The sequence below is a fragment of the Lontra canadensis genome, unplaced genomic scaffold (genome assembly GCF_010015895.1).
Source record: "Lontra canadensis isolate GAN:19392208 unplaced genomic scaffold, GSC_riverotter_1.0 scaffold91, whole genome shotgun sequence".
Classification (NCBI taxonomy): Eukaryota; Metazoa; Chordata; class Mammalia; order Carnivora; family Mustelidae; genus Lontra; species Lontra canadensis.
The window spans coordinates 740,207-753,827 of record NW_022631085.1 but is presented as its reverse complement, the minus strand read 5'-3'; the positions used below and the strand labels follow the sequence as shown (position 1 = coordinate 753,827).

Here is a 13,621-nt window from a genome sequence, read left to right as displayed (position 1 = left end):
GCAATGGCTCTGTCTGGCATGTTCACCATTTTAGGTCCAGCATCAACCAACACACAGTAGATGCTGACAAAAGAATGCAAAAAAGGAAAGCAGCAGGCCGCCAATATATTTTGTTGCTTTGGATTACTTTGAAGAGGCAGCAGGGGTTAAAGGGGTTTAGCCCAGGAAAGCAGGCACACAGCAGTTTGAACCACAATGAGAACTACCATTTATTTATTTATTTTTTAAGATTTTATTTATTTATTTGTGAGGGAGCAAGAATGAGAGAGATCACAGAGGGAGAGGAAGAGGGAAAAGCTGACTCACCGCTGAGCAGGGAGCCCAATGCGGGGCTTGATTCCGGGACCCGGAAATCACAACCTAAGCCAAAAGGCAGAAGGTTAACCTACTGAACCACCCAGACGCCCCAAGAACTACCCTTTATGATTATGCACCCGCTGCATTTGTTTTGTCAGTCATTCTTCGGTGGATTTTTGTATGTAACCTCAGTTAATATATTTAAATATTAAGATTACCTGTGCAGTAAGATCCATGGAGAATCCAGTGCTATAGGCAAGGAAACAGAAGCTTCAAAAGGCTTAATGACTGGGTCTAAGGTGTGCTGGTAGTAAGTGCTGAGCCCAAATGCAAACATTTACTTCTCTGATACTAAAGTCTGGGTATTTTTTTCCCAGGAAAGATGTGTGTCCTTTTGTGTCCTAGAGGCTGAGAGAGAGGGTGGTTGGGGCTTACAGAAGGAAGCTAGCATACAATTTCTTAATTAAGTCAACAAAGATTGATTGAGAACCTGCCCTGGGGGTGGACTGGACACTTCCAAGTGCTGGGGAGACAATGGAGACCATACACCAGCACCTTGCTCTCCTGGAAACCCCAAATCTAGTGGGGGAAGCAGACACTCTTCCAGTAATCACACAAGTACTTGATTATAGACTGTGATGACTGCTTCAGAAAAGTTCAGGGTGCCACCAGAGATTAGCTGGGGAATTTGACTAGGTTCCTGCAAGGCTGAGATCAGAAGCAAACTAGGAATTAACTAGATGTGAGGGCCAGGGAGGGCTTTCCAGGATGAGAAAAAGACCTATGTAAGGACCTTGAGCCTGGAAGGGGACCGAAAGAAGGCCTGTGTGGCAAAAGCAGTATGCAGGGTGATGGGGCAGCCGGGAGAGAGCAGTGGCCTCACAGACCCTATTAAAGACTGTGGCCTTGATCCTGAGGGCAGCAGGGAGCCTTTAAAGAGTTTTAGCTGAGCAGTGGCAGTATCAGATGGGCTATCTAGAAAGACGGATGTGGCCGCAAGTGGGAGACAAATTAGGTGACCAGTTGGCAGTGGGAATGGACGGAAGTAGATGCATTTAGGAGACATTTATGGGTTAAGAATGACATAGGTGTTATGAGTAATCCTTTCCAAAATGCAGTTTTGTTTGGAGGTAAATATGTTTCTCACCAGTATCCGCAGTCAGAAACATTCACATTTTCTTTTCCGTATTCTTCCTACTAGGAAGAACCCTGTGGCTGAAACTCTTGGTTTGTGAATTCCCAACCCCTTTCTGAACATTGATAAGTTTGGTTTCTTAGTCCTTGGAGTTTCTTGACTTGAGCCCTGTCTGCTCTGGGTTCTGGACCAAGCACTAAGATTATGAGTGAAAACCACCCGAGTGCCTCAGGACAGGTCGAAATGATTTCTCAATTAGTTATTAAATTGTTACACTTGTAAAGGAACTGCTTAAAAATAAACTGGAGGATTTGTTTCCTTTTCGCTTAAAGGCAACATTTAGTATAGGAGCTTCTACCAGTCTGAACTGGATGAGACTGTTTATACCCAGGCTAATTCAAAATGCTTGGGATATTTCTAAAGGTTCAGTCTTGGCAGCGGCAGCTGAGAACGCAGAGATAAATAAAAAAGTCACAAGACGCGGCTGATGGGGTTTGTCTGTTCATTCACACCCATGACTCACTGGGCTTTTGGAGACACTGAATTTTGAAGGCAGCCTAGTGGATGGTGGTGGGGTAATCGGCTGTGCTGAAACTCCAGTCTTGATGCAATTCAGCTAAATGGACCCACCCTCAGAAAGAGATGTGGAGAGAAAATGCTTATACAGATAGAGACATACGAATAGCACATAAAGCTTACCCACGAGACTTAAAGAAAATGCATTTAAATATCTGTTCGAAAATAGCATATTTTCCAGTTTTTCTACAGACACTCTGTTACTTGTATGTTTAAGAAATAGTTTCATTGAGGGAATCCTGGGTGCTCAGTTGGTTGGGTGTCTGCCTTTGGCTCAGGTCATGATCCTGGGGTCCTGGGATGGAGTCCCACATCGGGCTCCCAGCTCCATGGGGAGTCTGCTTCTTCTTCTCCCTCTGCTGCTCCCTCTTCCCGCCACCGCTTGTATGTGCTCTCTTAAAAAAATAAATAAAATATTTTTTTAAAAAAGAAGCAATGTCATTGAGGGGTGCTGGCTGGCTTGGTCAGTAGAACAGGCAACTCTTGATCTCGGGTTGTGCGTTGGGTGTAGAGATTACTCAAAAATCATCTTTTAAACATCTTTTTAAAAAAAAGAATTTTGCGGCACCTGGGTGGTTCAGGCAGTTAAGCATTTGCCTTTGGCTCAGGTCATAATCCCACAGTCCTGGAATCGAGCCCCACATCAAGCTCCCTGTTCATCGGGGAGCCTGCTTCTCCCTCTCCCTCTGGTACTCCCCCTGCTTGTGCTCTCTCTCTCTCTCTCTCTCTCTCTGTCAAATAAAAAAAATAAAATCTCACCCCCAAAAAAGAATTTTATTGAGCACTGGCTATGTGCCAAGCAATGGGTCATCTCATCTGATCCTTCATGGCCCTGAGAGGAAGCTATTATTATCCTGGAAGGAGCTGAGGCTTCCAAGGGCTTCAGAGACTTGCTCAGGTCACCCAGTCGGTAAATGATGGTAGGATTCTGGTTCCAGAAGGTGTGATTTGAGCAACTACACTCTGCTCCCATGCCTCTGTCACTGGTTTTGCCTTGGTGGTTCCCTTCTCCCATCGGGGCCTCACTTATAAAAAACAAGCCTTTTATTAAATATCTCCCTTTCTAGGACTCTAGATCCTTTTCAGGGTCAAAATGTGATAATCCCCATGTTTCGGTCTCAATATAACCAACGTTGTCGCTTCCAGCACCAAATGTCCCCACTTAAAACACTGCCTCCAAGGAGACTTCACTGAGTTTACTTAAGTAACACTGTTTAGAAGTCAGCAATAAGTCTTAATTATTGCCCATTCAAGACTGTTAAATTCTCCCCAGTGCCTTGTGGCTTCCAAGGCTCAACTTTCCTTAAAATGATGCAGCACAGCATCTGATACTGTCAAGAAAGGGAGATAAACTTAATCAGACTACTGACCTTTACCCCTTGAATGTCAACATACATTTCTTTTTAGACAAAAAGGCTTCCACCATTTATTCCCCAACTGGGGGGACATGGAGTTATATTTGTTGATTTTTTTTTTTACACTTTTTCTGTGTTCTTCCAATTTTCTATTATGCCTGTGTTTTGTTTTTATAGTGGAAGAATACCCTGATTTTTAAAAGTCAGTCCAGTAAAGCAGAAGAGAAATAAAATCTTGGTAATATATATTGTATATCCCATGCCTTCTTAATTGGAAAGTATGGAAGTTGACTATAAACTCCATTGGATGATTCTCGGTCAGGATCAGGGACCCCAATTCTTACTTTGTAGTGCTATGACTTGATGGTGTAGACCATGGATTTTGAACTCAGATAGACCAGGTTTAGAATCTTGGCATGACCATTTACTTAGCTTTTTGACCCTGGGCAAGTTGCTTAGTGTGTCTGAGTCTTAGTTTCCTCATTATTAAAATGGAAATAATGATTACATCTACCTCCCAGAGTGGCCGGGGAGATTGAATGAGATGATAAATGAACATAATGCCCAGCATTCCATTAATGCAAGTTTCTTGACTAATTATGTGATATTGTTAATATTCTGTCGCAAGTTCCCCACCCTAGGGACTGATGAGGTACCTAAGACTTCTGGCCCTGGCTCTGAATTAAAAGGCCCTCAGATCTTTATTCTCTTCCTCCCCATTTTCCAACTTAGTTTAGTTTAGTTTGGTTTAGTTTGTCATTGAAGTGAAACTCACAGGCAGTAGGATATACTAGTCCTCAGTAAACTTCTATGTGTATATACCCTGGCATAACCACCACCCAGATCAAGATAAAGACATGTCCAGCCCCTCTGTGGGCTCTCTCATGCCCCTCTCCAGTTGGCAGCCCCCAACCCCAAGGCAAACTCTATTATGACTCCTAAAACCATAGAAGAGTTTTGCTTATTCTCAAACTTCATATAAATGGAAACCACAGGGTGAACTCCTTTGTGCCTGCCGAGCATTAAGTCTGGAAGATTCAGCCGGATTGTTGAGCATAACGGTCGTTTGCTCTTTTTCACTGACGCATAGTATTCTTTCTAATGAATCTTATTACAGCTTGTATATCCATTCACTGTACTGATGAACACTTGAGCTTTACCCAGTTTTTGGCTATTATGAAAAATACTGCTATTATGAATGTCTTTGTATATGTTTTCTGGCTCACTTCAGTTAGACTACCTGGGAGTGGAATTGATGGGTCTGGGAGTATATATATAATATTTAATTTTAGAGGATACTGCCAAGTCCTTTTCTAAAGCGGTTGCACCATTTCCCATTCGCACCAGTGGTGCCTGAGCTTTCCAGTTGCTCTGCGTCCCTGCTAACCCTTGGTATGCTGAGTCTCTTTCATTGTAACCATCCAGGTGGGTGGATGTGCGCTAGCTATCTCGTCATGCCTTTAATTTCCATGACGTCTAACGATGTTGCACACTGTTTAATGGGATCATCCGCCGTTGGGACACACCGTTGTGTTCCTCAATTCAGTTATACTCTTGGGATATCTGATAGCTGCGTTTGCCAGAATGAGGTTTACAGAATGAGCACACATGTTCTGGGAGAGGTTGCAGAGGTTCTTCTGGGACCAACATGGCAGAGTTTGGGGCACACACAAGCCATCTACGCTGGTTTCTGCTAACTTTCAAGTTCCTAACTTTTTGATAGTGAACTTGCAAGAGAAATAACTTGCAGATGAGTGACATGCTATGAATTTTAAAAAATGCTAAGTGAACTCTCTAGCAGCATTTCAGCTGGTATTTCTACAGTCCATGTAGGAGAAAAGAAGTCACATTAGTTGAGTATCCACTATGTGCCAGACCTGACACTAGGCACTAAATACATTATCCTCTTGGAGCACCTGGGTGGTGAAACTGGTTAGCTGTCGGACTTTTGGTTTCAGCTCAGGTAGCGATCTCAGGGTCGTGAGATCAAGCCCTGCGTGGGGCTCTACGCTGAGTACATGTGTGCTCAAGACTCGCTTTCCCTTGCCCTCTGCACCTTCCCCAACTCGTGCACCCGTGGGTGCACTCTCTTTTACTTTCTCTGAAATAGATAAATAAATCTTTAAAAAAATGTTTTTTTCTAGGGGCGCCTGGGAGGCTCAGTGGGTTAAAGCCTCTGCCTTCGGCTCGGGTCATGATCCCAGGGTCCTGGGATCGAGCCCCACATCAGGCTCTCTGCTCAGCAGGGAGCCTGCTTCCTCCTCTCTCTCTGCCTGCCTCTCTGCCTGCTTGTGATCTCTATCTGTCAAATAAATAAATAAAATCTTTAAAAAACTTTTTTTTTCTAAAGATTTTATTTATTTACTTAAGAGAGACAGCACAAATGGGGGAGAGGGGTTGAAGGAGTGGGAGAAATAGGCTGGATCCCAGGACCTGGAGTCCATGACCTGAGCTAAAGGCTGATGCTTACCCAACTGAGCCACCCAGGCGGCCCCCACCAAAATATTTTTTTAAAGATTTTATTTATTTATTTGAGAGAGAGAGAGAGAGAGAGCGTGAAAGAGAGCATGAGGGGGAGAAGGTCAGAGAGAGAAACAGACTCCCAATGGAGCTGGGAGCCCGATGCAGGACTCAATCCCAGGACTCCCAGATCATGACCTGAGCCTAAGGCAGTTGCTTAACCAACTGAGCACTCAGATACCCACCAAAAAAACCCCCCATTTTAATGACATACTTTGGAAAACCCCAACCAGGAGTAAATGTAAAACAGGAGTCATTTGTTCTCCAAAAAAATTTTTTTAGAAAGGGAGGTGAGAAAAAAGGGGCAGAGTAGAATGAGTGAAAGAAACTGGTTTCCACTTTTACCCTTTAGAAACATCATCCTGTTTGGCTTCCAGACCAACAGACAGAGCCTTGGTGTCCCCCTTGGAGACAATGTTAACCTTTGGTATTGAGCAATTTAAAATCTGCATCGTCAAAATTTACAGAAAATGTGCTTCACTGTATTCCACTTGACATTTCTACCTGTTCCTTCAAACTTGGCAAAAGCATCACTTTGTTTTAGTGGTTTCATATGTTTTACCAAGTTTATAAATTGTCAGACACCTCTTCATTCCCCAATGATTGAATCATTCCCAATCATTGTTGGGCCTTTAGGTTGTCCCCAGGCTGTTTTTGTGGCAAGACAATGCGGTAGTGAACACCTTTGTCTGCGAGTCTCGTTGTGGCATCTTTGAGAATGGAAATCTTCATCTACTGGTGAGAGACACTGTGAGACCATGACCTTGCAGGGGTTAAGAGCACGAATGCAGGAGCCAGAGAGCCCATGGTGTGACCACGGGCAAGCCACGTAACCTGTGGGCCTCGGTCTCCCTGTCTGTCAGACTGGGGAGAATCATGGCACTTACCTTACCATCATTTCATATGTGTGAAGGGCTCGATCAGTGCCACAGAAGTGTCTGCTTGTATTATTTACCTTGAATCCTAGAAACTGGGGGGCTAATTGGATAACAAATTAATACTTCTTAAGTTTTCTTGGGGCACCTGGGTGGCTCAGTCGTTAAGTGTCTGCCTTCAGCTCAGGTCATGATTTCTCCCTGTGCTGTGTGCGCATCTCTTGGCTCTTGTAATTCCCTGTTTATTTTTCTGCTTCCCACTCTGGACTGTGAGCTCCTGGAGATACAAGACTATGCCCTAAAAATAATAATAGGTCATGTTTACCGAGTGCCTAACTCAGGTTCGGACTCCATGTCAAGCACTGGGCAGGCCTTGTCTTGCTTGCTCCCCAGCACCATCTCACACCTGGGCCCTCGGGAGACAGGTGCTGAGTGCTGGCGGAGTGATAGAGTGCGCTTTCCCAAACCTGTCACATCAAAGGGATCACTCAAAGCACAGAGGTGGGGGATATTGAGTCCCAGGATTCACTCCTGGGATCTGATTCTCAAGGTCTAGAGCAGCCCAGGGATCTGTCCCAGGTGATCCTTCATTCTGAGGCCACATCTGGGCAACCCGAGTGAGAGGCTGGATGACCCCTTGGTCCCTGAATTTCTTGTGTCTCAAGCCTTAGGCAGTCTCTCCCAACTGTCCGGAATTCTCAGCCTGGTCACTGACTGGAAGAGGAGAGAAGGAGGGTGACTGAGAGGAGGAAAACCTTAGCACGTCTCATTAGTATGCAGAGCCTTTCTTGTCACACTGCCTTTAATTGAAGCTGAAGGGCTGGCTCCTGTCTCTGGGATTTTCCACTCTCCAGCCCTTCCGGAACTGGCTGTGCACCAGCCTGCTGAGGGGGACAAGGACGGTGCAGGGGCACGGAGGCATCTGTCTGTTGGTGTTGGAGGCCAACCATGATGATGTCTCTAAACTAAAATGGAAACCAGTTTCTTTCATTCAGTCATCGATACCTTCTCCTCCCCTGCTGCCTCCTTCCAAGCTCCCTGTGGACCTACCTGTGCAAGGCTCTGTTCTGCCAACCCACCTGTGGACCTACCTGTGCAAGGCTCTGTTCTGCCAAAATGAGGAAGAAAACCACCAAGGGGAGACTTTTATCTGTTTCTTAACTTTTAATCCCTGCACATGGTTCCCGTGGTTAAAAGACAGTACTCATCTCCCTGCCTTATCTCTGGCTATGAGCATTCACTGGGGGTCTTGGAACCTGTCCCCCAAGGATAAGGGAGGACTACTGTGTAGGATGGACAGAAGGACATAACCAGCATCATCCCTTTTCCACCCTCTGCTACAGCAAAATTTGAACTCTTAGCTGTTTATCTCTGAATAGTTACGATTTTCGGTATGATAGATATGATTTTAGACAGTATCTGATTTCCTGCTATGACAGATGAGGACGAGTTCACTTATACCCCATCTCCACCCTCCCAAAGCAGTTAAATTGTTCTTTTCTGTTCATTAGTTGGCTTTGTAATTTCAAGTAATATACCATTTTTATTTCTTTTTACCTGTTTTTTGGGGGTGGGGGAAATATTCATACAATAGTGGCCACAAAGCACATATAACTCTGGGGCAAACACTCACGTATAACTACCATCCCAGTTAAGGAAATAGAATACTGTCAACACATTTAAAGCTTCTCCCCCAGTGAAGCCACTTATCCTGACTTTTGGGCTAATTGTTCTCTTGCCTTTTATTTTCTTAAGATTTTATTTTTAGGGGCTCTTGGGTGGCTCAGTGGGTTAAGCCTCTGCCTTCGGCTCAAGTCATGATCCCAGGGTCCTGGGATGGAGCCCTACATCAGGCTCTCTGCTCAGCAGGGAGCCGGCTTCCCCCTCTCTCTCTGCTTGCCTCCCTGCCTACTTGTGATCTCTCTCTCTGTCAAAAAAATAATAATAAAATCTTAGTACATTAAATGTTAATAAAATTTTTAAAAAAAGATTTTATTTTTAAGTAATTTCTACACCCAACATGGGGCTCAAATTTACAACCCTGAGATCAAGAGTCACGTGCTCTACTGAGCCAGCCGGACACCCCTGTTCTCTTGCCTCTTTCAGAGGTTTTCTCATCTTTAGAGGCACTCCTCGGTATTTAGATTTGCTGTAAATAGAATCGCACTATATGCGCCTTCCACCTTTCCTTCAACGTGGGTGAGCTCATCTAAGGCAACAGGTGTAGCTGTGGTTTATTCATGTTCCCTGCTGTATACTCGCCATTCAAGCAGACCACGATTTATTTATCCAGGCAGCTACTGATTGACATTTGGGTTCTTTGAAGCTTCCTGCTATCACGGACATCTTAATCCACGTGGCGCAGACGTGTGTGCAAGGGTTTCCCCGGGGGACGGCAGGAGGAGAGCAGTCGCTGCATTGTGGGGAGTGTGCATACTCAGTGTCACTGGATAATGCCACTTCCCCAGGGTGGGGACACCAGTGGAGAGGCCCCACTCCAGCAACTCTGACCTGACTGGCTAGGGTGGGCATTGAAGACGTTCAAATATCCCCAGGTGATTCCATCCTGGGGCTCCACATCCATCTTTATTTCCAGTCCATCAACTCTAGATAGTGTTTGATTTTTCAGTTCGGAGGAGCGGTCCTAGCATCAATCTCTGCTCTCCTTTCTCAAGACGCTTGTGTAATAATTGGAAAGAGATAATAAGGGCTTTTTCCCCAGGCAAAGTCGAAGTATATGGGTGGCTAAGAGAGGTTATCAAGGCATGGGCAGGAATTGGTTGATACCGGGACAGAGGGGAGCAGGTGAATTCTTCCTTCAGGCGGGGCTGAGGAACAACAGAAAACCCAAAGGCTGAATTCTTCCCAGCAGACTTCCTTCCCTCTCTGGAGCCTCTATCGACTGTCTGCCAACTGTGGGCCAGAGAGGTCATCAAACTGCTTCCATTTTGAGACATGGAGGGGAACTCTAGGCTCTTCTGAACTGTCATTTTTTTTTTTTTTTTTTAAGGGACTCCAACCCCAGTTTGGGTTTCTCAACACTGACTGAGCATTAGCAACATAGGGGAACTTTGAATACTGTTAAATACCCGGGCCTCAGACCAATTACATCAGAATGTCTAGGGTGAGACCCAGGCACTAATAGGCTTCAGACGCGGCCCAGGTGATTCTTAAATGCAACCAAGGTGGAGAACCAGCAGCAGTGGGTCAAACTCTGATGTATCCATCATCCCCTGGGGGGGCTTGTTGACAACACCAACTGGCTGGTCTCCACTGCTGCTGATTCTTTAGGTGTGGGTGGAGCTGTGGATTTGCACTTTTTTTTTTTTAAGGATTTTATTTATTTAACAGAGAGAGAGAGAGGCATCACAAGTAGGCAGAGAGGCAGGCAGAGAGAGAGGGGGAAGCAGGCTCCCCACTGAGCAGAGAGTCTGATGCAGGGCTCCATCCCAGGACCCTGAGATCATGACCTGAGCCGAAGGCAGAGGCTTTAACCCACTGAGCCACCCAGACGCCCCTGGATTTGCACTTCTAACAGCTTCCCAGTGACGCTGGGAACGGTGCTGCTCCCCCTGACCCTGCCTAGAGCACCATCTTGCCCCTGAGGTTTTCCCGCATACCTCCCTGTCTGGACCCAGAGCAGCCCTGTACTGAGCTGTTCCATCGGGTGGAGCAGACCGCCTCCCAGCTCTGATGAGGCTGATAGCTTAAAATCGAATGTGGAAATTGACAAGGCCTACAAGTCAGGAATCTGCCATCCCCACTCAGTTGCTCAACTTTCCCATCCGGATCACATCATGGATCAGCAGGATCCTGGGAAAGCACCGGCAGAGGCGTAGAGCATCCTTGGCTCTGAAGGACCATTGTCATCAGTAGGATCTAGAGGCACATGGGATTTTCACGGTGGTTACTTGGACAGCTTTCATATGTATATGAAACAAAAAACGGTGTATACACTCAAAACAATTCTTTTTTTTTTTAAAGATTTTATTTATTTGACACAGAGAGAGAGATCACAAGTAGGCAGAGAGGCAGGCAGAGGGGGGAGGGGGAAGCAGGCTCCCTGCTGAGCAGAGTGCCAGATGCAGGGCTCGATCCCAGGACCCTGAGACCATGACCTGAGCCAAAGGCAGAGGCTTCACCCGCTGAGCCACCCAGGCACCCCCACTCAAAACAATTCTTTAAAATTTCCAGTGACCACAGGTTCTAAGTATTAAAAATAGTTTTTCTAGTTTGAGTTATTAAGTCATTAGTAATTCACAAAGCCAAATAAATACACTTTAACTTTTGATAATTATTAAACACAGAAAACACGGGAAGGAGACTGGTGGACTGACTGCCTCCTTGTTTGCCACCTGGGGATTTTTTACACACTTGCCAATGCCAGGACCAGGAGAGGTAGGAAAGGGGATCAATATAAACCCCACCAACCGCAAGTCCACACTGTCCACAGCTGAGGACTTGGAGGGTGACTCTCTTTGAATAAACCATGACCAAATACCCTTAGAAAGCCCCAGCTTGAGGACTGCTGTGCTAGCCTGGGCTGCTGAAAGTTTTTCAGTCCACATCCAACAGGAAGTAACTGTGTTGCCCGTGATGGTGTCCCCACCTCAGTCCATGCTTGGGTCTGGTTGGATCAAAACCTGTGCCCTACATGCTAACAACATGCTTTCTGCTTAGAACACGGCTCCCCGTGTGTGATCAGAGACCGTGACCTTACTCAGAAGAACCTTCAGGCATTAATATCCAGGACAAGCACTTGGAACACTAGAAACAAAAGCTTTTTAAAAACAAGAGGGTCTTTCTTGGGGGCGCCTGGGTGACTCAGCTGGTTAAGTAACCAACTCTTGATTTCAGCTTAGGTCATGATCTTGGGGTCCTGAGATCAAGCCCTGCTTTGGGCTCCGTGCTCAGCACGGAAGCTGCTTGAGATTCCTGATTTTCTCTCTCTCCCTACCTGCACCCCCCAACTTGCGCAAGTGCATCCTCTCCCTCAAATAAATAAATAAAACCTTAAAACAATTTTTTTAAATGAGAGGGTCTTTCTAAAAGGACTCCCCCTCCCCCCACTGTGGGGGACTGGTTTCCCTATTTTTCTAGGGAATGGGGCTTTTCCCTATTGGGACAATTTCCCTTACAAGTTGTGCTGTCCTGTGTTCTGCCAACTTTCCTGTTTGGCCGATGCAGGAAATCCCCCAGATCACATTCTTTTCCAGACCATGAAAGACTAGAAAAGATTCCCTTCTGACCTTGCATTCACCCCAGTGTTATCCTGAGTTTTTAATTTTGGGTGGGTAGGGGAGCAAGGTGAGTGGTGACAGATTGGACTGAGTCAAGAGCCTGGAATCTGTCATCATCTTCAGTAAAACTTCCTTTCTTTAGTTTCCCTGACCCGCAAAGAACACTTTTGACCTTCTACTGAACTAAATTAAGAATAGCTTGATGGACTTTGAAGGCATTATGCTAAATGAAAAAAGTCAGGTAAAGAAAGACAAATACTGTATGATCTCATTTATATGGGGAATCTAAACAAAAAAACAAAACAAAACCCAAACTCACAGGAAAAGAGATCAGACTTGTGGTTACCAGGGACGATATAAACCTCCAGTTACATGATAAATCAGCACTAGGGCTCTAATATACAACATAATGACTGCAGCTAACACTCCTGAATGATACATAGGAAAGTCGTGAAGAGAGTAGATCCCAAGCGTTCTCATCACAAGATCTTCTTGTTACTGGATCTGTGTGAGAAGATGGGGGTCAGTGAACCCCACTGGAGTAAACGTTTGACCATATATGTAAATCAAACCATCTTGCTATCTGCCTTAAAATTATTACAGCAGTGTATGTCGATTATTTTTCAATAAAACTGGGGGACAAAAAGAATAGCCATAAACATCACGTGGTTTTGAAGCTTTCAATTCCATCCTTGGAACACAATGGCCCTGCGTTCTTCCCCCGTGGGTCCGTGGCCCCAGAACCAGAGCAGGTGCTCAGTGAGTTCCGATGTCGTGGACCTCCACATCAGAGTTTGCTGTTTGCAAAATCACAAGTCTGTTTGGGTATGTAAATTGATTCTGACTTTCTCTTTCATTTCTTTGTAGTGAAATGCAAAATGGAGGACGATGAGGAAATTGAACCTACAACTCCACCACCTTAACTGCTGGGGGCTCTTTTCCCTTTGGAGCTTCAAGGACCCTACGTGAGGAAAATGTACAAATTATGCTTCCTCTCTGTTGATTTTTTTTTTAACGACTAGATTTGGTACATGTGAATACAGAACCTTTTCTGCACAAGCTAGGATTTGTTGCGAACATGCTTTACTGCATACAGTTTATCCTAGGAGAGTACGAATCTTAACTTTCTGCATTATCTCCAAATTTTATTCTTTTATCCATTATTATTTCTTCAGTGCTTCCAGTATATTCTTCTACACCAACCGCCGTTAAAATGTACAACAAACTCTAGATCCAAGAGACGCTGAAGTGTTTTAGTTTCCAGTTTACCACTTCTGGCTGCCTTGGCAAAGATTGGTACTTAAATTCGAGTCCCAAACCTCTGCCGTGGGCTTTAGGTTTATCTGGTGAGTATTCTCTTCATAAAAAGGACGTATTGCCTACAACCACTTGCAGAGGAGACTGACTCTTAACTCTGACTGCAAATCCAACCAGTTGAAGACACCCAGACAAAGGACTTCGGTTGTCAAGCCCCCAGAGTACTATAGAACATACTATAAAACAGACAAAGGACTTTGGTTGTCAAGCCCCCAGAGTACTATAGAAAGTTCCTCATTGGTGACTAAGCTAACTGATTACCCTCATTTGTTCTGTGGTTTGCTGTGAACCAGGATTCCCCCGTTA

The 13,621-nt window shown here is 45.1% G+C and overlaps 1 protein-coding gene across 1 annotated transcript in view; it reads left to right on the top strand.

The window, feature by feature from the left end:
- Positions 1–13,443, top strand: part of IQCK (IQ motif containing K) — a 120,868-nt gene extending 107,425 nt beyond the window's left edge. The window contains exon 9 of the mRNA XM_032836177.1: positions 12,866–13,443. Within this exon, the coding sequence (XP_032692068.1) occupies positions 12,866–12,921 (56 nt within the window). The 3' untranslated portion in view covers positions 12,922–13,443. The remainder of the gene's footprint in view (positions 1–12,865) is intronic.
- Positions 13,444–13,621: the final 178 nt, after the last annotated feature.